A 21,060-nucleotide genomic window follows, 5' to 3' on the forward strand; every position below is an offset into this window, starting at 1 on the left:
TCTAGTTTGCTTGTTTCTTAAAGTACACATGGTGGAGTTTTGCAGCCTTACTCTTACTGCCCAGTTAGGAGAGGTGAGAACATTTTGGACTTTCATTTAGAACCTAAAATGTGTTTAAGGAGAACTTTTTTTGCTTAAGGCAGTTCTAAACATGTGTTGAACAGTTCTTCACAAACAATAATGGCCAACATGACCAATGTTTACATCATGCATAATGCACCTGCTTAGTGTGAATCCCATACTTGTGGCAGCTGGAAAGAAAATTAAATCCTGATCTGTGCTGATGTTTTTCCCAAAAAGTTACTTTAGTTACAGTTCTGCTGCCACATCGACTTCATGTGCTCTCTGAGGCAAGGAGAAAAGCAAGTTTTTTTGCTGGCTAGGAGTTCTAAGTAAGGTATAAATTGTTTGAGGCAAAAGAGACTATATGTCTGTTTTGCTTGCTTGGCACTTGCTTAGATTATGTGCAAACTACTACTGCACTGGCATATTTCAGAGATTGGATTTTACAACCCTGGAACTTATGTGCAGGAAGGTGTTTTTATTTTTAAATTGAGCAGTTGAGCAAGCTGACGATGGCAAGGGGAGGGAACCCTACTTAGCTTGGAACTGAGAGCTGGCAGACCTAATGGAAAACAGGGAGATGTATAAAGAGTCTGGAATAGCATATGGCTTTACACTCCATTAGTTCCCCCCTGACAGCAAAGGGGTTTTACTCTGTAAAAATGTAGAAAACTGCAATCAAATTTAAAGCAGTTTTATTACCCAGCCTCACCAGGATGTGGTTATAGTTTGGGGTGGCCACCTTTTCTGGTTTTTGAGCCCCCCCTGACATTTCCATTGTGTCCAGCAGCAGCAGAGCAGGTCTGGGCAGTGGGGTGCTCGTGTGGCACCTCGTGTCGGGTGACTCGGGAGCCTCTCTGCTGTCATCTTACCCAGCTGACACGATCCCAGCCCAGCAACTGCCCCTGTATTGATGAAGAGCCTCCAAGGGATCATTTCTGCTGTAGCTATTAATATAATATTTCTTTGCATATCAAAGAAGTTGCAGGAAATACCTTTAAAAGTTCTTTTAATCCGAGTTGTTTATTTCATTTCCATCAGAGTTTAAATGCATGAATTTAAACTAAATCAAGCTCACTTGCTATCAGTCTCCTTCAAATCAGATTTTAGCAGTGACTGGCATTTAGGAGCTCCCCTTCTATTCAAATTGATGAGATTTGAAAATTCTTTGATTTTTCTTCCTAATATTTATTCTAAATTGTTCATTTTAATTTTATTCCCATACCTTTCCTGGAACCTTTTAAACTTCACACTCTCTGCTTTTAATATTTCTCATTACACTATTTTATATGGTTTTATTTCATATTCAAAATAAAATCAGATTTTTTTTATTACTTTTAAATTAAACACTATAATGATGTGCTCTTGCCTGGAAACCTTTCCATCTAACATTTACTGGAAGTCAGAGGCAAATCTCAGGTATTTCCTTTTCAAATACAGGAACATATTGGTTCCACCGTAAGAATCTCAGTGGAAAAAGCAAATCTGAAAATATTAGCATATTGTTACTTTCATTCAGTATACGGGGGCTAAGTGCCTCAAAGTTTTATATACTTCAGATTGTCAGTTTGTTTTTATATAGATCAGAAGGAGATCATTGTATTTATTGCAAATTAAAATTATTGGAGCAAAATCCCAGCACTAAGTTCAATCATTTGATGTGATTTAAGTTAGTACAAGTTACTTGGGTTTTTTTCTTTCTTTCTAAGTTAGATTTTTCAAAATTCAGTTGAGTATTTGCCTTGGCAACTCCAAGGTAGATTTTTCTCACTGTTCCTACTGGTCTTAGATGTGTATTCTGTGATTCCATAGATAAGAATATTTTCCTACATGACTCATGTAGAGAAGGCTGAAAAGAGGAGAATCCAGAAAAGATAGAGATTTGGATTGTGAACTAGTTGTGACTGAACAAAGCCAACTTCTCCTCCTGTGTATGTGTAGAACCTCATCTACGCTGACTTTATTCAGCTTCCTAACCTGGCAAAATTCAAACTGGATTTGGCTCCTGATATAAATGTAGCAGTATTCATCCCATAAATGCATTGCAGTTTAATCTACCATTGCTACCAGACTGTTGAGAGCTCCCAAGGTAAAAACAGCAGGCAGATGTACTAACAGTGGTTCGTTTACGAAAATATGCTAAAAAGTGGTGCTTGAGACAATGGTACAATTTCTGAAAAGTTTTCCCTTTAGGGATCTGAAAAGGGTGGCACTTTTATAGTGCAAATAAGTCGACACTATCTGCGTTAAACAGCCAGAAACAAGTGGTGCATTTTAGTATGAGGATGATTATCATTTGGAGTTGCAAAGTACTCCAGATATAAACATTTTGCCTGCAGATGTTTTCATAAACACCCATACTGGTTTATGTCTTAGCAAAGCAACAGCACACTAGATCCCCTGAATGTTTATTCAACAGGTCTGGCAACACTATTGCTTTGTGTTACAAATGTGCTCTAATCCAACATAACCTCTCAGTTTGTCAAGCACAGGCTCTTCTTACTATTTCCATATTCATAGGAAACCGCAATAGCATTTCTAATTACATCTTTTCTGAAATTTTATAGCCAAAGCAAGAAATGCATCCAGAACTTCAGATGTTTCAAATTCAGTTTGGTACACGAGGGATATAATCATGTATCTGGCAACCAGCAAACATGGCAAGGCCGCTTTTCAGTTGTGTGTTTTCCTTCTGTAACTGAAATGTGCAATTGCATTTGGCAATAACCATGAATGCTGCAAAATATTAAACCATATAAAGACCATGGTGTGTTTAATTTCTAAAGGCAAAGCCGCTCTTCACTATGTGCTCCTTTCTTTATGGGTCATTCACCCGCAGGATAAGAAAAAAGCATTTCCCATCTTTGGATGCAAGCAGATAAACCAGTTGAGTGATTACTCCAAATTTAAAAAATAAAATAAAATCAACAAAAAAATCCCAAAGAAGCAAAACAAAACACAAACTCAAACAAAAACAGAACAAAAAAATCCACCAAACCAAATAAAGCAAGTAAGTCAAAAGTCAAATTATGCTTTATTAAATCTAGGTTAAAAATGTCCCACTTCAGCTGCACGAACAGTTCAATCCAGGAGATGCTACCCTGGAAAGACCAATTATTTCACATCCTAAATTAGCATAAAAATGGAATTGACCTACAAGGAGTGTGATGAGGGCTCAGCTAAAAATACCAACACAGAAAGCATTGTGGGTTATATCCTTCTCCTGTCATAGCTGAGGAGGAAATTCCCTCTGAGCTCACTTGGGTCAGTAATTTACCCTTTGAGCTTTGCATTCCAGTTAACCATATCATCGGAATTCTCCCTCCCTCAGCCTTTATCACTCTCAATCTAACTTCTTCCTGAATTTTTGCTCAACTGCTTGCAGTTTTGTCCTCTTTCCCTGGGACCCATTCCATGTATTTTAGTTTTATTTCTCAATTATGTTACCTGCACTGGTGCACTGATGGATCACAGGAGGGAAGGAAGAAGTGGAAAGTGTGTGCTCAGAGTCTGGAATCTCTGTATTGCTGGTAAAAGAAAGCCTGATTATTCCCCAAATGAATATGTTACAGAAGTCTCTTTTTATTTTGTCTTTCATAGGGTTTCTGGAGGAGAACTCTTTGAACGAATCATTGACGAAGACTTTGAACTGACAGAGAGAGAGTGCATTAAATATATGAAGCAGATTTCAGAAGGAGTTCAATACATTCATAAGCAGGGTATTGTCCACTTGGATTTGAAGCCAGAAAATATTATGTGTGTCAACAAGACTGGTACAAGTATCAAACTCATTGACTTTGGACTCGCAAGAAGATTAGGTAATGAATTCTCTGCCTGTTTCAGTATCACAGGGGGAAAGGGCAGGACAAACAGTAATTCATGCTACCTATGACATGGAGATTAAATAAATGTATCCTATAAATATTTTTTGTTCTAGGAAAAAATAGAAAAGGGAAAAGAAAGACATTCAGGAATGAGAGCAGGGCACCTCATCTTCAAGAGGAGTTTGCAGTGAGGTGTATAGAATCTATCTGTCTGTTTCTGCAGCAGGGTGTCCCTGTAGATTCCACCTAAAATAAACAGTAACACTAATATTAAAAAATATTTACATTTGGTACCATTAAGCACTAACTCTCTAACTAAATACTTCATGAATACTACAAATCCTTGAAACTTTTTTAACAGCAGAAATTAAGGTGATGCTTAGAAGCCTTTCAGATAATTACAGTAATTTTATATTTTCCTGTCATTTTTATCATTTCTTATCTCAAGAAGCAGGATATTGTCATGCATGTTAAACATCAGAGGAATTCTATAAAGAGCTGCGTAATAGCACTACTTAAAAATAATGCAACGGGGAAATTCCATTTGACAATTCCTTCCTCTTCCTGAGCTGCTTTTTAGCTGCTTTCTATCATTCATTTTGGTCTAAGCTTCCAACATGCCCAGCAATTTGAAAGCCAAAGGCTTTCAAAGGTTCTTGTCTTCATATTGTTCAACTCTGAAAAGCAGCCCTTCAGTTGTATTTTCAGTGTTAAACAATACCAACATCCCACACTGATCTTTCTTCATCATGTATTTTCACAAAATAAATAAAAAACATTCCAGGAAGTAAAAGGAGCAAAAATAGTTTATGAACCTGTTACACTGGGAGAGCTGAGATTTGTGGCTCTCCTGACATTAACTGATTGGGACAACTTATATGAATTCCTACTCTCTGTACAGGGTCCACAGCTGGATTCTTACTTGAAATCTTTTGCCTTCCCTCTTTGAAAAGGTATTATTTTTTTAAAAAAAATAATACTTATTAAAAAGTAAATAATGATTTTTGAGAGAGTATGGTGAATTACTACCACCTACCTTTTGTTATCTGCATAAATGCAGCTCATCCTTCTTCTTTTGACACTTCAGTGACAGATTACTGCATTCCCAAGAATATAATTTTTCTAAAACAAACCGGGAATGGTTTGTTGAATGAATAAGGGAAAAGAAGACTGCTTTGAAGCCTGTTAGATGATGATCTGCTCCAAAAGTGTATTAAATGAATCTTGGTCACATGGACATGTTAACTCAGAGATAAGATGTTTATTTTATTCATTAAAAAAAGAGCTAACTGCCATTTCTGTTCCTTCATCAATATAGAGCCAGTAGTGTTTTGGGAATATAAACTGATTTAGTCCTTGTTCAGGGAACAGATGAACTGTTAATTAAGTTCAGTGCTGATGTTTTTGTGTGAGAGGTGTGGGAAAGATTTCAGCCCATGATGTTCCAGCTGTCAGCCTGCAAACTGTACATTTACTGCTGCACTGAGTGGATTTCATCAACAAGAGATATAAAGTAAACACAGAATGGCCTTTTTATAGAAACTTCTTCAGCTACCTTTTTAACTTAAGACCACAGTTAAACCCACACTTAGCAAACAGAAAATCCTATTTTCAGTAGCCTGCTCATATCCATCAGCTTTCCCACTTTTCTGTTAATCTTGTGGCAGTGCATGGTGTGGCTGACACCAGCTTGTGACCAGCTTGTGAGCTGCTCTAGAATCAATAAACTCCAGATAACTTCTCTCAGTGCAGAAGAATGAGAGCTGTGGGCACTAATGCTGATTCTGATTTGACAGTACTGTACATTCGTTTGGCTTAATATGCTGGTAATTCTTGCCAGCTTCCATTGTAGGTATTTCTGTCCATCAGCCTGCCATGCTGGTCAACTCCATCGTGGGTGGCATTCCCAAGGAAGAGAAAGGGCCTTTCCTTCCATGTCTAGCAAGCATCAGCACTGTTTTAATTGCAAAAAACAATTTTAACATTTCAGTTGAGATGGTTTCCAAGAGTAGAAAACAACTTTTACTGTTTCATTTACTTACAAAAATAACTAAAAACACTTTGCACTAATGGCAGTTGTCTTACGTGGGGCATTGAGGGTGCATTCCTCCTCCTTGTGTTCCTTCAAACTTTGTGACTTTGAAATTGGCTGTCAAATTCACTTTGGCATTGATAGATGTGGGACTGGAGCCCTCATCCTACAGACCTGACCCTGACTGAGCAGAAACTGCTCAGCCAAGGGATTGCTGAAGGGAGCAGTGGCTGATTCTGCACTTCAACTTCTGAGATTTAACTTCTAATAACTAGTACAAACTAGTGGCTCCAAATATTCAGTGTTTTGATCAGTTTTAAAGATACTAGGATCAGCTCCTTCTGCAGTCATCTTCTGCAGCTAATTAGTTCTCTTGCACTGTCAGGAAATACCAAAGCTGCAGCAGGATATTTTCCTGACCTTTTTTGGTGTGCTGAGGAACACATGTAGAAAATTGTTTAAGATAAACTTCTTGAGGAGAAAAGAGAATGGTTTTTGAGTACTGTAAAGATATATTTTTTAATCAGTTGATTATACACAGTGTCAGCAACAGTTTCCAGCTAGCTTGTCAGCTTTCTATCTGAACTAAGGGATATCCAAACACAGATCTTACTTGTGTACTAAGCTTGTAAACAACTGGGTAAAGACTTGACATATTACTGCATTTAAAGAGTCTTACTCTTTTCCTTTCTTTTATACACAGAAAATGCTGTGTCAGTTGTTTCACACTGTATGCTTGCACTCAAATGCCAGATTTTCAAAAAAACTCCCACATTTCTCTGACCTGTGGGCAGCCCATTTCATACACCAGCCTTTTGCATACACAGTTGCTCATGGTAGTTTACACAGTGCACAGAAAAGCCTCCAAACTTGGATGTGAAAATCTGAGCCTGAGACTTGGATGATCGTGATGAAGCTTTTAGAAAATAGGTTCATTTTGATAAATTTCAATAATTTCTTGTAAGGACAGTTTGAAAAAAAAAAGAAAAATAAGTGCTGACTTTAAAATGAAGGTGATTGGGAAAATGGGATCTTGGGTTTCCTGATGGCACTTCAGAAAGAAAAGTGATCTCTCACTTCTCATTGTGACTGTGGTGAACACACTGCCCTTCTTTTAGGCTAAGTTATTTTAGATGCCATGTTAGAAAAAATATCCTATGTTTTGGAGTAAGAAAACTCTGGTTATGTGACTGTAGGGATATTGTGGAATACTTTTTAAATGTGCTTTTTAACAGATAGTCAGAGATCAGGAGGGTTTTGATGTTGGTGAGCTTGCATGGGAGGATCTGGGTAATTTCCTGCAGCTGTTTCAGAGTAAGGAGGTCTGTTTCTGTCTCTAAAATGGTGGGAGGAGGAGAAACATGTGAAAATGAGGTTTCTGCAATTAATTTACTATAACCACACCTGAACAGAACAAAAAAGGGTGTCACAGCATTTAAAATGGGAAACTGGCACAACTGCAAGTGAATTGTGGTTGTGCTCAAAAGTTGCCTCAAGCATCGGGTTTAATCATTAGGCAAGTTATTAACCCCATATATATGTTTCAGATTTCATTTGGTAAACTGGGGATTTGTCTACCTCAAAAGAATATTAGCTCAGGTGCTTTATTACACTTCATGAAATGCCTCAAGAGCTTTCAATGGAGCTAACTCCACTTTGGGAGTGGAGTCTGTACCGGGATCAGTATTTATGTTGTAAAACTTGGTAAATTAAGTTCTGGTAAATAAAAGTATTCTATTCAGATTCAATGCTGTGGACAGGTTACTTCTTTTGTAGACTCTGCCAAACTTTGATTTGCTATTGTTTGAGGATTTTTTAGCTTTTCTCTTGATTATAGAGCTGCAAATCCCTGTACTCTTAAAAGGTAACCTTAACAGGAGCAGGACTGGAATGTGTTACATCTGTTTGCCTTCCCATCCATATCTGTTTTGTTTAGATGGTAAATCTCTTTGGGAGAGCGATGGTTCCTCACTAGGACATTCTACTGTGCCTAATCTGGCTGCTGCTCATGCACAAAAGATAAACCTAATGCAATGAATCTCACTTAAAGCATACACTGATGGTTCAGGCAGATGTGCAGACTTGACATGAGTTTCTCAACCTAAATCCAAGCCTGTTTCAAGTCAGACACAATTTATATTCTGACATTTTTATATTTTAACAATACAATTCTAATATTGGCATGTGGGGTTTTTTTACCCTCAGTCCCTAAACTATTCCTTAGTTTTCTTTCTTCCTGACCTTGCTTATTCTTTTCTTCTTCCCATCAGATTTAGAACAAGAATTGATAAAAATGAGCCTGCTGACATTTGCCTAAGAATCTCTAACTTAATGACTCTGTGTTTCACACTACACTGGAGGGTAGACATCGCACTCACACCCTGGCAGCATAATCTTGCAGTAATTGGTTATGAACAGGTTTTTCTCTTACCTCCATCACTGTATCTTCCAGCAGAGCAGTACTGGTGGGTCAGCAGAAGAAGAATGTCAAGCCAGTTCATGTGTTTCATGACCTCATTCTTTCAGTTCATATTGGTAGCAGTAGCTTCACTGTAAATCATTTTAAAAGCATCCAAGAGTGTTTAAGCAGAGCAAATCTAGAATACTTGTGCCACAGGCCAGCTGAATAGAAGTTTGGAGCAGCTGGTGACTGACAGCTAGTGATTTGGGCTTCCCCTTCACCCCAGGTGTGCTTGTACACAGCCTGGTTTTGACAGCATGCCCAAGTCCAGTTTTACCTGTGAAGTAATGATCTGACTGGTGCACATCATCTGCTCCTCCTCTTGTTCACTGAGCCACTTCAAATTTAAGAGGCATGCAACCCACTGTTGATTTTCTTTCCTGTTTACACTAGAAGAAAATGTGTTGGATCGTTATTTCCTACTTTTATAATTTGAGCACTACTGGTTCTTTTTACCACAACATGCAGAGCTCCAAGCTTTAATAAATATTCATTAATTTGTGAAAATTGTACCTTCTTTCTGACACTGGAGTCCTGTAGTTCTCTTGTGCAACTGCTAAAGGGATGAAGGCTCAAAGACTTTTTTACTTTAGGACATGCAAATCTGAATTAAGTATTGATGGCTCTCCTTTTTCATACATTTGGTCCTGTGGAATCTTCTTGCAATAGGAACTTTCTTATGTGCCTTACACAGTGCTGTGTACTTGAGGATGCTTAATAAATAATTATTGCTAGACACGTATCAGCTAAGGAAACAGCAATTCAGGCATCATTTATTTCTTCTGATATGGATCTTTAAAAAAATCACAAATATTAGGGCAAATCCAGTTTTCCTGTTATTGGACAATAACTGTTTTGTAGAAATCTCCATGCAGCAGTTAATGATTTTCTCATTCATTCTTCACAGAAAATGCAGGCTCTCTGAAAGTTCTCTTTGGGACACCTGAGTTTGTGGCTCCAGAAGTTATAAACTATGAACCTATTGGATATGAAACAGATATGTGGAGCATAGGAGTTATCTGCTACATTTTGTGAGTACTTTTCTATTCTTAAATTCACAAATCTTGACAGTTGCTGAACATACAAAATTTTCATCAACTTCTGAAGTTTTCGGGCCTTTTGTGTTGTAATAGCAGCTCCAGCACGTTTAATAAAATTTTGCTGTTCTTTGAAGGGTGCAATTGTTAAACTGCAGAACTGGAAGTTCTGGAAATTCAACTGTTTGGTGTTGTATCTCTTACATCATAAACCAGCAATGCTTCATCTCATTTAAAAAGACAATGTGACTGTTTTATTATTAACTTCAGACCATTTTTCCTTTCCGGATGTTAAAGAGAAATATTTGGGCATGCACTAATAACCAGTAATTTCCATTCTTTTATTCCATGAGAGAAAAATTTGTGAAACTTTGGGGTCTCGTGGGACACGCTGAAGTATCCCAGCATTACCATATCTGTTCACAGTGCATTTTAATTTATTACCAAGCACAAACCACTGTATAAATACATTTTATAAGCAGCATAGATTAAGCTTGTGGAAACACTTTAGAGGATGGTTGGCTGCAGCTCTTGGTTACATATTTCAGCATTAGATTTGATTTTTATATATGATTTGATACAGCATTCTTACAAACATCAGTGAGTCTAGAGAAATGTATATGGAAATAATATCTCTATGCCTAGACCAGCAAGTGGTCTTCTTCCAGCAGTGATTTTACACGTTCGATGCCATATAAACAAGTGAAAAGAGAAGCTCAGATTCTTTCTCCCTTATTCCAGCTTCAATAGTAAGTCAGTGGCAGATCTGTTTTGCTCTGGTTCTTCTAAGAGACTCCTCTCAATGCCTTTGAAGAGTCCCCTCTGCCCTGGCTATCTGGCTCCGTGACACCTGCAGTGCAGCGTTCTTCGCCTCCGTTTTACTCAGTCGTTCTGCTCTCCTGCTTTTCTCATGAGCCTGCACTTGCTCACGCTCTTCTCATTTCCAAACTAAGCAACACAATTTCCTTACTTGGCCTATGCAAAAGCTACCACATCAATTCCCTCTTACTCCCAGCAGGGACTCGGAATATTTCTGTTATCTTCGGTTTCAGATGTGAAGCGCGCTCCACCCTTCAAGGTCACTTCGCTCTGCCGATTTATTTACAGGACTTGTATTTTCCATTCACTCCCGAGCACTTTAGTGGAGCTGGAGAGCCGCTTTGTGTCCCTGGGCCGCGGCGGTCCCGCAGCCCACCCAGGCAGCAGCGCGGTGCCAGCGGCCGGCTCGGCCGTGCCCCGGTGCGGCAGCGCCGCCTGCAGCCCGCCCGCCCCGCCGCCTGCCCGGCCTCCGCCACCGCTTCTGGGCCTCCACCAGCGGCCCTGCCCGGGCTCCGCCACCGCTTCTGGGCCTTCACCAGCGGCCCTGCCCGGCCTCCGCCACCGCTTCTGGGCCTTCACCAGCGGCCCTGCCCGGGCTCCGCCACCGCTTCTGGGCCTTCACCAGCGGCCCTGCCCGGGCTCCGCCACCGCTTCTGGGCCTTCACCAGCGGCCCTGCCCGGGCTCCGCCACCGCTTCTGCCCGGCCTCCGCTGCTCCCCGAGTCGCTGCTGGCACCGAGTGCTCCCGGGAAGTACAGCCAGGGCTGCCGCTCCGGCGGCATCGGCTGAGACAAAGCGAAGGGAACAAATGGGGAAAAGAAGACGCGTCTTGCCAAAGACCGGTCTGCTTCTTCCCGGTTTCTCTGTGCCAAGCGGGATATTTGGATGTTGTGCCGTTCGGCTGATGCGCTTGGGTGGTGTTACACTCGTTCAGACGATCGGATGTGCCTTGTGAAATATATTATGATGTTACTTGTTCGCTAAGGTATATTTAAGCTCATTTAACCCTTCAAGGGGTCGTGAGGGGAAATCTACATTACCGAAACAGTGGAAAATATTTCTTTTGATGCATTGCTATTGCCACAATAATAATTAGCAGTGATAATCGGCTTTTGTCTTTCTTGCCATAAGAATTAAGTAGTAGAAGTTAGGGAAGACCCGTGAGTCATCCCTTGGACTTTACCTCTCCACCCCAGACTGACAGAGGTTCTCAATCTGTCTTAACTTTCTTACAGCCCAGCTATTTTTATAGGCTCACAACTATGAGCCATCATCCAAAATGAACTATCACATCATCATTACAGAATGCAAATAAAAGTCATTGAGAGCTGCATCTCTCTTTAGTTGCAGTTCTGCTTTCCCATTTTGATTGTAAGCTCAGAACTGCCAAATCTCACACCCAAAGTGCAAGACACACTCACTTGGTCTCACACACCATCACTGTGCTCGTACCTGGGCATGTGCATCCCCTCTCCCCTGCAGCAGGAGTGGGGCCATGCAGGCAGAGGAGAGCTCCTGAGGACATAAAGGCAGCTCTGCCAAAGCTGCTGTGCCCATCAGCCATCCCAAGGGAAACAGCAGGGAACAGCATCACTTGACAGAACACCCGCCTAGGAAGTGACTGTGGTTCCATGATGTGCTGCACAACATTGAATGCAAACTGGCTTTAGCAGAGAGCTGCTGAAGTGATCTCTGTGAGTGAAGGGTCTTCCCTGCAGAAGAATAAATGGTTGGGATGTAATCTTAAGTAGGAAGCAGGGTGACAGCACTCCTTCAAACCCCTGCAGCAAAACCTCTCCCCAGCCCTCTGCTATGCAGATGTAAGTACAGATATTGCACTCCCTGCTGGGATACTGCATCTGTCTTCCTTATGGCATGACTGATTTAATTCCATCCTGCAGTGCATGGGTTCCCTTTTTACATTTCTAAACTACATATTAAATCCTTTTAATCTTCATGGATAACTTATTCAGTTCTGTCTCTTCATCTGTCTTTGTTCTTCCTTAAATTTCCGTTTGTATTCTCCACCTCATGCTTTTATCTTCCACTTTTATCTTGTACTCTGTCCTGTTCTGCATCACAGTACTGTTCCACATACTTAAGTTGATCTATTGCCTTTGAAATAACAGGCCACAAATATTACAGCTTGTGTATATCATCTCCATTTATGTCTATTTCAGTGTTTCTTCCTGCATTTGCAGTAATCTTTATCTAATGAAGGTTAAACCTCCTGAATTCTTTCCAGCTCTTTCTGTTCCATTTATTCTTCTGGGCATTGCTGAATTAGCATGTTTTTTCTACTTCTAGGTATTTTCTGATGATGAATTTGGATAGTCATTGTTTTGAATATTTAGTAATCTGAAACAATTTCAGATTTTTTTTTCAGACCAAATTTTAGTCTAAGGTTTCAGCACTGCATGGGTGTGTACACTGAATGTGGATTGTCTTTTTCATTCTGGTGCCACAGGATCCGAGTAGTTTCAGGGATGAATTGTCTGTGACTGATTCAAACCCCTGCTTGTGTTCCAATAGTTCTCCTTGCTTTATCGGTGCCAGGCTGTGTTTATCTTTTCAGCATAGTTGATCTCTGTCAATTAAACATTTTTAATAAACTTTATCTTAGGCTGTGTTTTAATATCACATTTGATCTTGCTGTATACTCTTTTCCTTCAGCACCTTCCTAAGAGCACACAGCTTGATTCTTCAGACATTCCCTCTCCCTTTTATCCATTGAGTTGTTCATCACTGCTGTTCCCCCTCCCTTGTCTGGCAGTTTGGGTTGGTTGAAAGATCTTTCAGCATCATTCATCTTTTGGGTGTGCTGGCTTGGAACCTGGATAAAGGAAGGCACTGCTGGCTTACACTTGGCTTCATGTCATGCTAAAAATTTATACCTCTTTATATTAAAGATGTGAGAGCACTCCTTGTTCTTTCCTTAAACCAACTTAGGAAGGCTTTAATGTCAGACTGTACCACTAAAAAGAAAATGTTTTATTTTTTCAGTGGAACTGGCAGACTGTAATTCCTCATTAATCCACTGGGCATGTGAAACAAGAACAGCAATAACACTCTTGCTTCAGCAAAGAGCTGTCTTCCTTGGGCTCAGTGGTCTGCTTCTTCCAGGGAGGACCGTTGTGGGCTGTGTCCCATGGATGCATGTCCCTGGCAAAATATCCTCAGACTATCTGCTTTCGTTCACTTGAAAAAGAATCACTTCTCTACATGATCTCCGGGGTGCAGGTGTCATCATCACATGCTTATTTGACGTGCCCTGCACAGGTTTATCAGAAGCAGACACAAGACCTGTTTATACTGAGATGTGTTACTTTTCTTTGTGCTGCCAGTGCAAGGCAAAGCCTGTAAGGAGGAGCTGAGTGCCAGCAGCCCCAGGCAGTTGGTGCTGCAAGCACTGCTTGCAGAGGAACGCTCACCCTTTGAGACAAGCAGCAAAGCTATCTTCCCTGCATTAGTAGAAGTCTTAATGCAAAGATTTCCAGTTGAAATGCCAAGGTGTTTGCTACATAGGCAATGAAATTTGCATCCACATTGAACCCTTTTCATCTTAACATTTCTGAGTCTGCACTCACAGCTTTGTCAGAACAGACCAATAAATGCTAAGGAACTCCTAGAGGATAAAATATATTTCTTCTTTATTTAGAAGTGGAAACTGTGAAAGACTTTCTAAACAAATGGTTCTTAACATGCCAGGAAGATGCCTGGTAAAGTAGCTGGAAAAATGTTTTCAGTAAACAACAGCCTGCTGCTTGTCTAAGAGTAACTCCACAGTGTAAGCTCAGTGTTAATTTTCTGGAGCAGTAGCTCATCTTTATCACTTCAGCATTCCAAAAAGAAATTGTTTCCATTATCTGTCAAATGAGTTGCTGGACCATTATTACTTTAAATGGCTATTAAGAAATGAACGACCAAGACTTTGGTCAGTGAAATCTATGCTAGAGATAAAAATTTCTGGCTATAATCTACACTAGTTGCTGGATTTTGTTTTCTGACTATAGACAAGGATCTAGTTCTCCTTAGAAGTATTCCACAACAAGGCAACTGATTCACAGTGTAAAACTGTAGTGGAGAGAGAAAATGATTTGAGCTTTGTAAATCTACAACAGCACATTCAGAAATACGAAAATAGGTTCATTGAAATGTTTGAATGGGCACTGTTACACTGTTGTTCAGGAATGACAAAGTGAGTGGAGGCTTAACTGAGACCCACCTGGTAATTTACCAAATGCATGGGATCTAGCAATCCTACCACAGCATTTAAAATTTTATCAGATAATTCTGTCATATAATTCTAAAATAAAAAAAAAAAAAACAAAACAAAAAAACAACCAAATACACACACACAAAAACAAGAACCAAAGAATTTTTTTCCTTCTCTAATCTTCTCTTCCTTTAATTTATCCTCACCCTTCAAAAGCTGTGTGGGACCTGCAGTACAAGCACTGCTGCTTAAAGCACCATGGAGCAGTGGTATTTACACAGGAAGCAATATCCTGTACCTGTAGCAGGTTTTTTAGTATGCATATGATCTCTCACTACTGCAGCTTTAACCTCTGGAAACAGGCCAAAATCCCATCCCATGTAGTGCAAGAGCTGCACAGCACTATTTGTGGTAATATTGTGCAGAGGTCACCTCTGTCATACTTCGATCAGGTATTGAAGGGAAATGGGATTGTTACTGCTCTGGCTGCAGAGGATGCTTAACTGGATGAAGAGAAAATGTGCATCCCCTCTTCTGACAATGAGCTAAAGGAATACTTCACAGACCTGTCATTGTATAAGCTGCTGGCCTGGCTGAGACTCTTGTTCTTACCACAAGGTAAAAATAAGACAAAGCAGTCAGTGTGTGGAGCCCAGAATCAGAACTGCACTCTGCACGAGACCTTTTTCACTTGCTAAAAATTATGGAGAACACTGACACTGTCATAACTGAGCCATAACTGTGGAAGAGAAGGTGGGTTTAAGGTCCTGCAGGAATGCTTTGTGATTCCAGGACAGATTCCCGTGCCTCCTGGCTGTACCTGGCTGTGAGGGCTGGAGGGGGTGTGGGCAGAGCAGAGCCTGTGCCAGCTCTGCAGTCCTGTCAGGCACAAACCTTCTCTCCTCCAGTAGAGCCAGTGTCTGACATGGAACAGTTATGGTAAAGTTGCTTTATGGGGGAATTTTTGGTACGTTCATTTTTCAGCTTTTGGTAACTTGTGCCTATTGTATCTTCGTAAATTTATGGTTTATGGCCCCTTACACATTTACAAAGTCAGCATTCACTGTTGCATTCAAGTGCACCACATATAATGGAAAGGAAGACAGCAAATACATTCTGTTCTGATTTACCTTGTTCTGCCTGAGAATAAACAAACCTTTTATCTTCAGCTCATGTATTATTACTGAGAAGTTTCTGAAGTATACGTGTAAGATTCTAGACTCTGCTGTACTGCACACAACTTCCAGAAATGGTAAAAGATTTAGTGTCTGGTCTGTGTGAGACTTCAAAGAGTGTGTTTCTGCTTTGCTTATAAAATAAAATAAAATGCTTAGAAACAAATCAGATTTTGAATATAATAAGAGCCAAAAAAGAAGCAAACTAACTTTGAAGGAGATCATTCTAATATTATTCATCTAATAGCTCACTTTATTTGGCCCCAAACTTTTTTTAACCAGTCTGTTCTGTGATATTCAGTGGCACCAAGATATTCATATAGTATTATTTCCATGTAGTGTTTTCAGAACCCGAATAAGTTACAGTTATTTTTCTGTATTAAAAAGAAAGGAGTGGGACTGGTTAACAAAATTGTACAGAGAAATCAAATATAGTCTGTACAAATTCATGAAGAATAGGTTATTCTGTAAATTGCATGCCAGGAGGACCTGGAAAAGTGAATTATTTGTAGTTCTAAGGAATAAGCAACCTTTCATCCCTAAGTTTTTACTGAAAGTGTGATATATACAGGCATCAAAAGTATCCAGATGCACAGTATAATAAAGGATAATGCTTGACTGGAGAAAGAGACTGCAAAAATGACACCATGATGCTCTGTAATAGCCTTTCACTGGCAATTTATCAGTTATATTGTATAAAATGCCTTGGAAGCTCAACTTAGGTTATAGGAGAGCATTATTTCCATCTCATGCATCATCCTGACTGATGGAGAAGATAAAGACCAAATTACTGCTGAATGCATCTGCATAACTCCAGAGCCTGCAGTGATGCAGCACTGTTTTATCTGCCTGTATAATTCAGGGTGGGTTTGTTTACAAAATAGCCCTGTGGATTTCATTATTTCATTATGCATCTTTCTTTTGAATGGGGTCTCTCTGCAGGAGTAAATGGAATAAAATGTACAAAAATGCCCTTGGATTGACAGTAAAAGCAGCAAAATCACCCTGAAACTAGATGACCTCCAGAAGTTTGTTCCAGCCCTAACAATTTTGTGATTCTGAGGAAATGCCAGGGGGAAAAAAATAATATTCCACTGAATTTGGTGTGAGAATTCCAGTATTATTTATGCAGAACTAGACAAGTCATTTAACAAACTACTTTACTCCAATTTCACCTAATTCTAATTCTCCTCAAAAAGGTCTTGGGAAAAAGAGAAGGAAACTAGAAAAATGTGCCTTTCAGTTTTGCTGGCAAAATTCCAGTTTCCTTCCGATAAGACTATCTGTAGTTAGTTTTGAGTCCTTTAAAATTCAATTAAGTTTTTAAAGCAAGCTTTTATTGACAAAGAACTGCAGAGCATGGGAGATGTCACACGCGATTTTAACTTGCTCCTCCTGTAATTTGCAAATTGACGGTGGTTTGTTCTGTGTCTGTGTCTGTTCCATCCCCAGGGTCAGCGGACTTTCTCCTTTCATGGGAGACAACGACAACGAAACCCTTGCCAATGTCACCTCAGCAACGTGGGACTTCGATGATGAGGCTTTCGATGAAATCTCTGACGATGCCAAGGACTTTATCAGCAATCTACTAAAGAAAGACATGAAGTAAAGCTGGACTTACTTGCTGCACCTTCTGTGTTTGGGCTTAGCTGGAGTTGCCACTGGTGTTTCCCAAGTGGATCTCCACCCGGCCGCAGCACCTCTGGCCATACTTGCCAGGGAGCTGTGCGTGCCCGCCCGGCTGTGCGTGTGCAGCACTCTGTTGCACTCACAGCGTGCAGGGGCTGAATGGAGCTCTTTGTGCTCTTCCTTCCCGCTGGGAGAGGGGCACCTGGGGATTTTGTGTGGCCACTCTGATCCCCCTCTTGCGTGACACACATTCCTGCATGACACCTTCCGTCTTGCTCCCAATGCGGTGTAGTTCTGCCGTGTGGCGCTTTTAAGTGTGGTATCTCTGAGTGAGCTGCTTCCCTATAAATGTAGTAATTGGGCAAAAAAACCAAATCAGAGTTGGAAGCACTGTTTGCAGGAGTGTCTGAGCAAACCAAGGAAAGGAAATATACTTCTTCCAATGAGTTTGCAAGTGGATGGATGGAGAACAGAGGGTTATTTACCTGTGCACCCTGAGCAAAGTGAAGAATAGGTGTGGCAAGAGATTTCTGTCCTGTTACATGTTCAGGAGGGTATTAAGTGGTGGGATGGTGAAATCCCTATAAGTGAAGGAAAGAAGACCTGGGACAGGGCTCTGCCAGCATGAAGCAGCTGAATCATTGCCATTGTGCCTCTGCTGTATGTGTCCCATGCCTAAAACATACAGCTTTTCCTGCTTTGTTTTATAATGTTTTATTAACACTTAAAAATGCACGGGTTTCTCTCACAAAGATCTACAGAAATTGTGAAAGTGAGCTTAAGAAGTTAGAATGGCTGGGAAAGCAAAACCATGTGATCTTTATTGCTAAATTTAGGAAACAGAAAAATCAGCTCCCAGCAAAGAGAGCACAAAATAATGTTACAGCAGGTAGGTTCCTCTCTAGTTATTGGCAACACTGACTGGTCTTTTTATACAAAAACAGGAGTCGCTTAAACTGTACTCAATGTCTTCAGCATCCCTGGCTGCAAAAAGACACCAAAAACATGGAAGCCAAAAAACTTTCCAAAGATAGGATGAAGAAATATATGGCCAGAAGAAAATGGCAGGTAATGAAGAGGACATGGAATTGGGCTGAATAGCCTATTAAGTCTCTTTATTTTTAATGTTTATGATTCTGGGGAACATGTCACACCAGGAGGTTTCTGTTGCTGGTGAAATCTCTGGCATGGCCAGGGTGGGAATGCAGGACAGCAGGTCTGGTTCCTGTAGCTGAGCAGTAGGGGGGTGCACAGCTGCACATGGATTACACAGGATAATCCCATTTCAGGCTACTAAAAGGTGTATGAGCTCAAGTATAGTTTTTTCTACTCTTCTGGGGGTACACCTCTCTCTCTTCCCTGCCCTCTCCAGGCAACTGAGAGCTGGGGAATTGTGTAATTCTTAACAAACCTGAATAGCTCAGGTAAAACTTACCTGCCTGGCCTCCCTAAATGTATTTTGTGGCAGTTTCATTCTACTAAGCCAAGAGTTCTGTGTTGTTGGAACCTCCCCAGCTTCCCATGCATTCAGTCAGACTGGTTTTCTGTGACATATTCAGTCTCCATGTTTTCTTTTTTCCCAATGCTGGAACTGGAGTAGCAGGTCTATCTGTGCCATGCTGATAGTTACAGGAGTTGCTGTGTGAATTCCTGGATCTTTTTGAGTAGCCTACAAAACACTAATTTGTGTAAATCTACTTTATATTCCCTCTTATGTTCTACTTGTTTCTTGAAGTTCATGCAATACAAGTGTCTGTACTACAGCCCCCACAGTTTGAGCATAGTTTAGTAGCCTGGTGGTTGATCCTGGGTCCTGTCAGAGGTCTGCTCCCATCATGCAGATGGTGCTTTCTCATTCATTTCCTATCAGCTCATTACCCATGTTGGATGAAATTCAGCCCAGCCCAGAAGGCTGTGGAGGGAGGCGTCCCCCACCAGAGTTCAGTTCCAGTTAGGCAGGACAGGGCTTCTCTGCTGGCCCTCCTCTCACACAGTGCTTTTTATCCGCAGCTAACAGAGACATTCATTTAGGTATGAGTTCATCAGGGGAAGTTTATATCTGCAACTAAATTTGGTAATTCAGTCCAGCCTGCTCTGTCTCTCCTAGAACAACAGAGCTATATATAAGCAGTTTGTCCACCAATTCCAGTGAGGTTTGCAGAGATCCCAGATAATTTGTCCGAAGCACGATTGTTGCAGAAAATCACATGCCTGTTGGATTGGATTGATCAGAAGCCTTTTCTGTTATGTCCTAGAAAACAGGCCATGCTGTCCGAGCAATAGGAAGACTGTCATCCATGGCAATGATTTCTGGTATGAGTGGGAGGAAGGCCTCTGGGAGCTCGCCTACCAGCCCTATAAATGCAGACAAAGCAGAGAATGAAGGTAAGGATTTTTTCTGCCCCATATTTTCACCTGTCTCTGAATCAATACTACTAAAACTTTTAGCAAATTGCTAGAGACCAATCATCGAGTTGGATATTCCTGCGCTTGCTCTCTCTCTCTTTTCCTATTTTTTAAAGAAATCTGTCAAAAATTCACTGTTCTTACATTGTCCTGCTACTCAGAATGCTACAGTATAAGCACAGGCAGTAAAGTTTTTTCTTTTTAAAGCCAAAGAATTAAGGCAGACTTGTCAGCTGCATTTTCTCTGAGTTTGGGAATGCATGTTTATACAAAGATGACAGTGATGTATTGCCTTCTCATGCAAGCAAGCACTAAAGTATTAACACTTGCTGTAACCATGGCACACACCCTGCATTAACCATGCTCTTCAGGCAGGGCATTTAAGGAAATGTCTGCGTTACTCCCGTACATCCCCAGGTGAAATGGGAATTAGTGATGTGTAACTGTCAGAGGTGCAAATGTTTGACACTGCTGAAAATCAAGCAAGTAATTTTGACAATCCACATAGACTGTGGGCCTGATACAAGTGGAACTCGTTTATCCCTCTGACTAGCAAAAGTCCAGGTTTGGTTAGAAATGAATTAAAGGGAAAAATACTGAGGATTTGTAGCATGGTGGTTCTGCACGTCCATTTCTTTCTATTTATGGCCTGAATCCTTGTCCAGCTGCAAAAGATTGGCACAAAGCTAAGCAGCCAGCGTCCTCGCTGTCCTGTTCGTCTGACAGAATTAAGTGAAATAAAAGATGCTTTCATTACCATCTGGTAATTAAAAACTAAAAGACATCTTTTGAGAACATGCCCTGTAAAACTGTTCACTACCTCCTTGCTCTCCTCCAGATGCTTTCCTCGAAGAAGTGGCCGAAGAAAAGCCCCACGTAAAGCCATATTTTACTAAAAAAATCCTTGACATGGAAGTTGTGGAAGGAAGTGCTGCTAGATTTGACTGCAAAATTGAAGGTACTTTGAATAAGCCTGTTTCTTTCTTCCCTTCCTTTTCAGCTTTCCGCACTGGGAAATAGTTTCACTTTTTCAATTTTTATTTCTGTAAAAAGATTATTGTTGAGTTGGTGCCATTTTCCTTTACCAATATCTGCATGTCACAGCACAAATGTGTTGCAATAACAGAAATTATTTGGAGCTTGTTCTGGGCTTGCCATAGAACAGAAGTCTCCAGGAGTCCACATGAGAATCACTAATTTAGAATAGCCAGAGGGAACTGTCATTTGATTTTTGAGGGAACAGTAAAAGCAAGATGCAAAGTAGAAGCATAAATTCCAATAGAATACTCTAAGATAGAGTGCCAGCCAGAGATCAAGAATTAGTAGGAGGTCAGTTGTCTGAAATGACAGACCACTTCCAGGTCACCTCAAGATAATTTCAAGCTATATATATGTTTTA

General features: G+C 40.5%; 1 protein-coding gene across 2 annotated transcripts in view; it reads left to right on the plus strand.

Annotated features, from left to right (window-relative positions):
* Window positions 1–21,060, plus strand: part of MYLK (myosin light chain kinase) — a 195,829-nt gene that overhangs the window by 170,145 nt on the left and 4,624 nt on the right. Inside the window, exons 26-31 of one of the 2 annotated variants that reach the window (XM_058839679.1) lie at window positions 3,664–3,881; window positions 9,288–9,411; window positions 17,079–17,231; window positions 18,200–18,323; window positions 19,511–19,640; window positions 20,500–20,619. In XM_058839679.1, the coding sequence (XP_058695662.1) occupies window positions 3,664–3,881; window positions 9,288–9,411; window positions 17,079–17,231; window positions 18,200–18,323; window positions 19,511–19,640; window positions 20,500–20,619 (869 nt within the window). Of the gene's footprint in view, window positions 1–3,663; window positions 3,882–9,287; window positions 9,412–17,078; window positions 17,232–18,199; window positions 18,324–19,215; window positions 19,287–19,510; window positions 19,641–20,499; window positions 20,620–21,060 lie in introns of those variants that run through there. The other variant, XM_058839680.1, reaches the window with a different exon arrangement.

Source organism: Poecile atricapillus, chromosome 5, assembly GCF_030490865.1.
Source record: "Poecile atricapillus isolate bPoeAtr1 chromosome 5, bPoeAtr1.hap1, whole genome shotgun sequence".
NCBI lineage: Eukaryota > Metazoa > Chordata > Aves > Passeriformes > Paridae > Poecile > Poecile atricapillus.